This window comes from Capricornis sumatraensis, chromosome 20, assembly GCF_032405125.1.
Source record: "Capricornis sumatraensis isolate serow.1 chromosome 20, serow.2, whole genome shotgun sequence".
In the NCBI taxonomy this organism is placed as follows: Eukaryota; Metazoa; Chordata; class Mammalia; order Artiodactyla; family Bovidae; genus Capricornis; species Capricornis sumatraensis.
In genome coordinates, this window is record NC_091088.1 from 70,806,493 (window position 1) to 70,815,989 (window position 9,497).

Consider the following 9,497-nt stretch of genomic DNA (forward strand, 5'->3'; position numbering starts at 1 on the left):
CATTACCCAAAGCATGCACCGCTGTTGGCAGTCCCCCAGGTCGTCCTCCCCCCACCCCTGGCAGTCACCAGTCTCTTTTCTGTCTCTGTGGATCCATCAGAGCTGCTTTTTTTTTTTTTTTTTTGCTGCTGCTAAATAATACGCCATTTACGCATTTAGCACATCTGGTTTGTCCATTCCTAAGTTGTCTGGGCACTGGATTGTTTGCAGGTTTGGGGACTGGGAATAATGCAGCTATGAGCATTGATGTGCACGAGTTGGTGTGGACGTGTCTTTTTCTCAGGTATAAGATGACTGTGATGACTGACCTTACGCTAACTCCGCATGTAACCTTGAGATGACTTTTCCCTGTTTTGCGCTGGGTCTTTGTTATGGTGTGTGAGTGTCTCTCCAGTCGAGGCGCCTGGGCCCAACAGTCATGGCATGCGCGTTGCCCCCGAGGCACACGGTGTGGGGTCTTAGGTCGCCAGCCAGGGACTGAACCGTGCATCGGCAGGTGCATTCCTTACCACTGAGCCACCAGGGGAGCCCTCCACCTTTTTATTTTTTTAATATCCACAAACATCTGTTGAGGTAGACACGCTCCTCAGACCCATTTTACAATGAAGGAAACCAGTGCTTGAGAGGCAAGTGGTTCTAGGCATTGCCCAGGCCACCAGCCTGGAAGTGGACAGCTGTCAATCCATGCTGCAGGCTCGGGGACCCACAGACCCAGGCTCCTGTCCAGCACACCCACCCCCGCCACGTGGCTCTCCAGGCTCCCAGCACACGCTTTTCTGTTGACGGAGTGGGTGCTAGCCTCTTCTGTCAAGAGGAAATGGAGTGAGAGCCTCATCGGCCAGGGCCCCTTGAACCGGGCCTCACTGGGGGGTGGCCACAGCTTAACCCCACTTGCAGCACAGCATGTGCCCGAGAAGTGGACGTATCAGCTGGCAGGGGCTGTTTGGCACAGGAGCCCAGGGACGCCTGGAGAGTAGAGTCCAACACAAGACATGGCAGGAGCAGCTGACCACAGCAGGGCCGTTACTAGCACAGCTGCTCTTGCTGACATCAGCCAGCCTGCGGCTCCCACAGTGCCCCCGAGGGCACTTCCAGCCCCAAGACACCATGGCCTCCATTCTCCAGAAGCCTTGCCTCTGGCCCTTGTCAGACTGCCCCTCACGGCGCTTCTCCCCACTCTCTCCAGACCACGTCCTCGTCTGCAGCCCGGTCCAGCCCCGACAGAGGCCACAGGCAGACTCGGCGTGTTGTCTCTCCCTGGAGTGGCCGCAGCGGGCCGCTGACTCCGGCCATTCCCCTGGCCTTGTCCAGGTAGGGGTGCCCCTCGGCGGGGACCCCGCACCTCTGGCTCATTCCCCATCCACACAGACATCAGTGTACACATCCGGGTTTATTCTCGCTCTGGTGCGGGCCAGGGTCACCCCAGCCTGTGAAGCTGGGGATAAGGCCAGGCTCGTTGGGTCTGGGGAGTGGGTGAGGGGACAAGCGGAGGCGGGGGCCAGCGTTGGGTGGAGTGCCTTCGGATGTCCTGTGAGCTGCTGGGAGGTCAGAGTCTCCAGGCTCCCTCACACACTGCCCGGTATATATCCAGAGTCAAGGGCCGGAAGGCTCGGGCCTGGCTGTCCAGCACGAACAGAGGGTCAGCGACAACGGTCACGTTGAAGCCCTCGCGCACCAACCGGGACTTCACCAGTTTGAACGTGCCTGTGATCTCCAAGGCGTCCTGCGGGGGGAGAGACTGTAACCGCGACTGCAATCGCCTTGCCGGGCCTCCCACCCACCCCTCCGGCCACCCGAGCTCACCTGGATACGAATGAAATGGGGAGCGGCGTAGGCCGGGAGCGAAGTGCGCACGTGCTGGTACAGCCTCTGCCCGTCGAAGGCCTGGCCGGGCACCAGCTGCACGGCGGCCATGCCCACCTTGCCCTCACACCCTGAGGAATACGTGCAACCTCAGCACCACAGCTGCCCTCTCCTGGGTCCTCGCGGCTGGAACAAGCCCCTGTCCCTCCCCCAGGGCTGTGCACTCCTCCGCACCTGGGACAGGCACACCGTACACGGTCACCTCCTGCAGGAAGTCCACGGCTGACAGCACGCCCTCCACCTCCCGCGTGGACACATTCTCACCCTTCCACCTGTGGGGTTGCAGCGGGTGCCTGGGATCAGGGCGCGGGAAAGGAGGTTCCACCCCTGACCAAGTGCCACCTCCTGGCCCCTAGGCCCCGGCCTGTCGCGCCCTGATCATGAACGAGCGGCCCACCCCTGGAAAGGATAGGCCCCGCCTCCTGGCTATAAGTCCCACCCCCAGAAATAGGCCCCGCCTCCTCCCCAAGCCCTCGCCCCCTCTGGAATTTGTAAGCCCCGCCTCCTGGTCATTAGGCCTGCCCCCGGTAGGAGAGGCCCCGCCTCCTTCAACAAGCCCCCCCCCTCCGGATCCATAGGCCCCGCCCCTGGGCAGGAGGGCCCCTCCTCCTGACCACCGAACCCCGCCTCCTGGCCTTTAGGGCCGCCCACCCCCCCCCCCCCCGCGGGGGAGAGGCCCTGCCCCGTTCCCCAAGCCCCCGCGCCTCCCCGATCCGCACGTCGGGTCCTGAGGAGCCCCGCGGTACCGGAAGGTGTCCCCAAGGCGGTCGTGGAAGTAGAGGAAGCCTTCGTGGTCCATGGCCAGCACGTCCCCGGTGTTGTAGTAGAGGTCGTTCGGGCGCCGCGCGTTCCTCACCAGCTTCTTTTCCGACAGCTCCCGGGGCCCGTGGTAGCCCAGGAAAGGTTGGTGACGCAACACCCGGGTCAGCAGGAGTCCTGCCTGCCCTGGGGTAGGAGCGGGAGTCGGGCACTAGCCGTGGCCGAGCACGTCAGGAGCGCCCCCCAGGCCGCGGCCCGGACTCTCCCAGAGAAGAGAAAGACCCAGAAACGGATCCAGAGACAGAGACAGGAAATGAGGGTGGTATCAGAGTCCCCTCAGAAGAGGAAAAGGCCAATGAGGATGGGCAAGGGAGAGACACAGATGGTGATGGGAAGAGAGATTCCGCTGTGACCTTGCCAGGCCCCAGGAGAGAAGACCCTCGAGAAGGTTCAGGGCCGGAGCTTCGTCCCTGGGAGGAGGGGACTTCCACAGAAAGCGCAAGCAAACACCTCAGATGGACACCCAGAGACGCAGCAGAGCCGGAGGTCGAAGCAGAGGAGCTGGGCAGAGCCGACCAGTAGAGAGGGAGGCCCCAGACCGTGGGCAGACAGACCAGGGACACAGGGCCGGGCTGAGGACTGCAGGCGCCACCACTGGGCGTCAGCCACCTTGAGGCGTCGGGTGGCATGTTCCAGCCACAGAGAAGCCCGCGGCTCTCCCCTCTTTGCACACCCGGGGAGGTTCCCCAGCCCCGTACCTGGCCTCACAGGGATGCAGAGGCCCTGACTGTCCCTCAGAGGCTCCTCTGTCTCCAGGCTGTACTGCACCAGCTCAAAGGGGGACAGCATCTGGGTAGACGGTGGGAGGCATCAGCAGAGGTCCGGTGGGCTCGGCCCCACTCAGGGCCCCGTCATGCCCAGCAACTCACTCGGAGGAAGCAGCTGGTCTTGCCCTGGGCCCCACAGCGCCCTGGGTAGTTGATGAAGCCGACATTGCCCTCGGTGGAGCCGTACGTTTCCCAGATCCGAATGGGGCCGAAGCGCCGCTGGAAGGTCTCCCACACTTCTGCCCGGAGTCCACTGCCAATCGCCAGGCGGACTTTGTGTGTCCGGTCCTCTGGCCGCTGCAGGGACACCCCGAGAAGGGTGAGGAGGGGCTGCCCTTGGGTGTGCCCAGTAGCCCTTACCCAGGAGAGCTATCCTGGGAGGTGATGGGCGCCTATATCGAGAGGATCTGAGTTCTTAACTTTAGAGAAGTTACCTGGAGTCTGTACCTGGAGAGAGTTACTAGCAGGGCTTACCTGCGGAGGGTACCTGGGAACCTTACCTGGAGGAATATGTAGGGGTGGCCAGAGGCCTTCTATAGGGTCTGACCTAAAGGAGACCTCTGGGGTCCTACACAGGGGTGGTTATCTGAAGCTTCTACCTGGGGAGGTTTACTGGAGGCCTTAGCAGGAGGAGTTACTTGGGGGGGCCTTTACCTGAAGGTAACCTGGGGGACTGACTTGAAGCTTCATCTTGAGGAGTTCCCCGGGGGCCTTAGTTGGGTTAGTTACCAGGAACCTCTTCCTGAGTGGTTACCTGGAGATTTCATTTGGGGGGACGCTAGGTCTCCCGCTGGTGGCTCAGATGGTAAAGAGTCGCCTGCAATGCAGGAGACCACGGTTTGACCTCTGGGTTGGGAGAAGGAAATGGCCACCCACTCCACTATTCTTGCCTGGGAATTCCATGGATAGAGGAGCCTGGTGGGCTACAGTCCACAGGGTCGCCAAGAGTTGGAACACACACTCCTTGAGAGAATCACCTGGGGTCCGTGTGTCCTTGATCCATAGGATGAGGCCTGCTCAGGACTAGTGACTTTACCCCGAGCCGCAGCCTGCTCTGGGTACTTTACGTGTTTGATTCTCACTGCATCCCTGTGAGGTGTTATTCTGTTTCCCCAAAGAGGACACTGAGGCTGAGAGAGGTGAAGTCACCCCCCGCCACAAGATAGCACAGCTGATCCTCAAAGCAGCTGTGATGGGAAACCTTGCGTGGGACCCCCTGTCCCGAGGGCCACTGTGTGAGTCCTGGCCCGAATCTCCCTGAGACCTTCACTGGGATGACTCGGGGGCACTCTGCGCATCTCACCTGGGGTGTGTTGCACAGGTACCGCAGGATCTCGCCCACATACTGGATCACAGTCACACCGTGCTGCCGACAGTCGTCCCAGAAGCCGGAGGCAGAGAACTTGGGGGCCAGGACACAGGTCACCCCTGGAAGGGAGGAGAGGAAGGGATTTCAGGTTAGGCCTCTGAGCTGCTGTGAGAAGCTGCTCTGACCACCTGGCTGTGGTCCATGAAGCCCAGGATGGCATCACGCTCATCTCTGTGTCCCTGGCCCAGCCAGGACTGTCTCCACGAGAAGAGCACAGCCCGACCTGAGTCCACATCCTGTCTTCATAATGTGTGGGAAGCTCGGTGCCTGGTACAAAGCGAGCCCTGCTGAATGAGGGCTGTGAGCAGGAGTCCTTCGTGATTGTGATAAATGTCTTAGCAATGCCTGTCTAGCTGGGCAAATGGATAGTGGGCAGAAGGATGGATGGGTGATGGGGGGCTGCGTTGCTGGATGGATATATGGATGTTTTGAAGGATGGACATGTGTATCCGTACATCTTCGGGGGCCACCACAGTCACTCCATGGAGAAGGGCATGGCCACCCACTCCAGTATTCTTGCCTGGAGAATCCCGTGGACAGAGGAGCCTGGTGGGCTACAGTCCATGGGATCGCAAAGAGTCGGACACGACTGAAGTGGCTTAGCACGCACAGTCACTCCAGGAAAGTGCTCCCTCTTTTTCTGATTCCCTCTGCAGCTGGCCCTGAGGATGGCACTCTCCCTACCTCAGCCCTAATCCTCAGAAAACCCCGCAAGCTAATGGCATCAGCCTTGTGCCCAGAGGGATGCCTGCTCCTGTGCTTGGGAAGGGAACAGGTGTGTGTCTTCTTCGAAGCTGCATCTTGATGGAGGTGAAGTATAATGTCCTCTCTGTGAAAATGGATGCTGGGTCCTTGAAAGCAACAGCTCTGTTGGCAACCCCAAGTGAAATGCCTGGATTCTGGAAAGGGCTTCAAGAGCTGCTAAGACCAGGGGGGAGGTTGATAAGGATTCTTCCAATGAAAACGTCCCAATTCTTCACCTAAGATGGGATCCCAGTTGTAAGAAGTCTCTGGTGTGACAAATTGGGAAGCATATGCGCTGCACCAAAGTTCTTCCCAAGAATAATTAAACTGAATCTGAAAACATCGCGGGGATTCCCCTTGGGTGGCCCAGTGGCTAAGAGTCCACTCTGCAATGCAGCAGACACAAGTTTGATCCGTGGCTGGGGATCCCACCTGCCACAGAGCAACTGAGTCCAGGCACCACATCGAAGGCCCTGCAGGACACAACTCAGACCCACTGCAGCCAGATAAATGAATAAAGATTGTTTTAAAATAAATGAAGACACTATGACAACCTGGAGTGGGATGGGGTGGGAGGTGGGAGGCAGGTTCAGGAGGGAGGGGACACATGTATGCCCGTGGCTGATTCGCGTTGATGTATGGCCGAGACAAACACAATATGGTAAAGCAATTATCCTTCAGTTAAAATTTTTAAGAAAGTGAGTCTCTTGAAAAGAGCCGAAAAAACAAAACAAAAAAAAAAAGTAAAAATAAAACAGGGACTTTCCTTGTGGTCTCGTGGCTAAGACTGTATGCTCCCGATGCAGGCGCCCCGGTTTGATCCTTGGTCGGGGAACTAGGTCCTGCATGCCCCAACTAAGACCTGGTGCGGCCAAAGAAACAAAAACTGTTTTAAAAATGAATGAAAACATCTCTAGAAAGACTATCTAGTTTTAACAGGAATGTGGGAGGGAGAGGAACAGAGACCACGCAAGCAAGAACAAAGAACACTTGAACTGCAAAAAGATAATTGTGCTAATTTTTAAAAAATATACGTAATCACTTATTTGGCTGCCCTGGTCCTAGTTGCAGCATATGGGCTCTAGCTTCCTGAGCAGAGATCGAACCTGTGGCCCCTGCTGTGGGAGCGCACAGTCTTCGACGCTGGACCACTAGGGAGCTCCTGGGAAATTCTTAACATGAGGTGAGCGCCAGAGAGTATCCAAGAGTTACTGTTAACTATGCAGGTAGGTGTGATAATGGCAGTGGTCACAGGTGTTTTAAGTTCTTACATATTAGAGATACATACTGCAATATTTACAAAGAGAAAGATAGTATCTAGAATCTGCTCCAAAATAATCCAGAAAGAAGGGAGTTCCTATTAAATAAAATTGGCAACATGTTAACAACTGTTGAGGCTGGGTGAGGATTTCAGAGACTTCATCAAACTATCTCCTCTGCTTTCCCGTATGTTTGAAATGGCCCACGATTTTAAGATTTTTGAAGAAGTGATGAGAGTAGAAAGGGAGAGAACAGAGGAGGCGATAATCGAAAGACAGAAGAGCACAATGCTGCTAGCCACTGCAGCTGGGTGGCGAGAGCCCGAGGGTTCCTGTAGACAACTTTAGGGATTCGGATATTTCAGTATATTCCATGTTAAGATTTCAGAAACGACAACAATGGCAACAAAACCGACCAGGCGGTCTGCTCACTGAATTCGTGGCCAGGTGTCTAGGGAGACAACCAGAAGGAAGGCTTGCTGCCGGTTCCCTCACTGGCTCCACCTGGGACACTGACTGCCAGGAATGCCTGACACCCACAGCAGCACCGCTCTCTTCCTGCCCACAGCACAGCCACGAAGGACTCCCCGGGTGTCTGTCCCTCTGTCCAGGTGGCCCTGGGCTTTGCTGTCCCTTGTCAAAGATGGGAACCTGGGGTTCTGGGTAACCTATGGGGCTTGTCACCCTGACATCCAGGCTGGGAGTCCTGTGGATTGAGTGGAGACCTCAAAGAAAGAAAGGCTTACCAAGGTCCAGGCAACTGAGGACTCCAAGGACAAGCCCCATGGTGTGGTACAAAGGCAGGACTGTGTAGACCACATCATCGGCTGTGACCCCACACAGAGTCAGCATCCCTGCTACCTGCAGCACCCGCTCGTAGGTGAGGATGGCAGGCTTGGGGAGCCCTGGGGAGAAGAGGGGAGAGGGGGGTAGGGCAGGCCCGCAAGCTCAGGGGTTTGAGGCTCTGGAAAGATGGCCAGCGTGGGTGGGTTTTCATCTGCGTTCAGCAGATGAATTCCAAAGGTCACGGTTTCAGCAGCTGTTTACCGGCCAGAGGCAAGGTTCTGGCACCGACCATTCAAATAACACTGGCTGTCAACGTTGGGGCCAGGGGTCACAATCCAGGGGCAAGGAGGGTTTCAGAGGCCAAGTTTGAGGGCACAAATCAGGCTTGAGGTCAGGTCAGCAGGAGAGTTCAGAGGTTGGGCCTGGACGCCGGGCATGCTCACCAGTGGTCCCCGAGGTATAGATGAACAGGGCTGGGCTTCGCAACTTGATGTCCGCCCGCAGGCCAGCGGGCACGGGGTCTGAGGGGGCCGCGGCCAGGGCGGCGCCCAGGGCCCCCACCCCGGGGGTGGGGGAGCTTCGGCCCAGGTAGAGGCAGTTCACCTTCTCCGCCTGCAGCTTGGGCAGGACCTCCTCCAGGTTTGCCCGGAGCTCTGCGGGAGGGGTCAGAGGAGGCTTCAGGGTGGAGGGGGGGGGGGGGAGGTGGTGGGAGGGGCGAGATGCCCCGAGGCTCCCCCTGCGTCCGCGAAGCGCACCTGCCTTACCTGTGATGGGTATTGGGGTGCGAAACGCCCGCAAATAGCCACGGTGAAAAAAAATAACAGAACTCTGGTACCTTCAGCATTTCTGTCCAGCGACTGGGTTTGGGTCCTAAGAGCCAGCGGGCTGTGGGCTAAGAGCCAGCCGCCACTGGGACCCCCTGGACAGCAGTCCTCCGCCGCCCTCTCCTGCCTGCTGCCCAGCCCCTCCAACCCCCTTGTCCAGGGGTTCTCACCTGGGTCCACCACCAGCACGCGGGCCCCGGAGCTCAGCACCGCATGCACCAGGGGTGGCCCGCGGCCGTGAGGGTTGATCCAGACCACCGGGCAGCCCAGCTTGGCCAGCCCCAGCCACAGGCTCAGGGCGGGGAGCGTCTGCGAGGGCAGCACCAGCAGGGCGGTGGGCTCCCGGGTGCACAGGCCCGTGGTGCCGGCCAGCTCGGCCTTCAGGGCCCAGGCCGCCTGGCAGGCCCTGGCGTCCAGCTCCCGGAAAGTGACCGCGCGGCCCCCCGGTCCGGTGCACACCAGGATTGTGCGGTCCGGCTGCGCCCGTGCACGCCGCTCAAAGGCGTCCACGAAGGTGTCCGGCGGCCGGCGCCGCAAGCGTGCCCAGGTGCGGAGGCCCAGGCGGAGCATCAGGAAGGTGTAGGCCAGGTCGGCCGGCAGCCAGAGGAGCTCGGGCGGCGGCCGTGCGGGCAGCAGGGTTAGTAGCAGGGCCGCAGCCGCCAGGCTCAGCCAGTGCGGTGTCCAGGGGCCCAGCCAGGGCCCTGCCAGCACGGCCAGGCTCAGCAGCGCACCGCAGGCGGGGTCGCCCAGGAGCCAGCGCAGGGCCAGGGCTGCTGCCGCCGCCCATGGCGACTGCCCCAGGCCCCACAGCAACAGCAGCAGCAACAACGAGAAGGCCAGTCGCCTCCAGAGCCCCATGGCACTTGCTCCTAACTCCGGGAAATGTCCAGGAGTGCCCACCTCCACCCGCGACCCGCCCCTGTGCGGTGACTCATGGACCGTTGACCGCGGTGTGGGCCCCAGGACTCTGCCCTCCCGCCTTCCTAACCCCAGGCGTTTGGCTCTGCCTGCTCTTCTGTGTGTCGCCGGCCCCTCTGCCCCCGTTCCTGCCACTGGGTGCCAGTCT

The 9,497-nt window shown here is 59.4% G+C and overlaps 1 protein-coding gene across 2 annotated transcripts; it reads right to left on the reverse strand.

The window, feature by feature from the left end:
• Window positions 1-1,389: 1,389 nt before the first annotated feature.
• SLC27A5 (solute carrier family 27 member 5) lies at window positions 1,390-9,295 on the reverse strand. Of its 2 annotated transcripts, none has more exons than XM_068992875.1 (10): window positions 8,843-9,295; window positions 8,051-8,258; window positions 7,568-7,726; window positions 4,753-4,877; window positions 3,552-3,746; window positions 3,381-3,471; window positions 2,610-2,808; window positions 2,038-2,135; window positions 1,804-1,934; window positions 1,390-1,723 (listed from the first exon to the last, which is right to left on the reverse strand). In XM_068992875.1, the coding sequence occupies exons 1-10, from the start codon at window positions 9,287-9,289 to the stop codon at window positions 1,547-1,549; spliced, it is 1,830 nt and encodes a 609-aa protein (XP_068848976.1). In that variant the 5' UTR covers window positions 9,290-9,295; the 3' UTR covers window positions 1,390-1,546. The 2 variants fall into 2 exon arrangements, with proteins under 2 accessions (XP_068848976.1, XP_068848975.1); XM_068992874.1 differs by having other exon boundaries at window positions 8,051-8,260; window positions 8,602-9,295.
• Window positions 9,296-9,497: the final 202 nt, after the last annotated feature.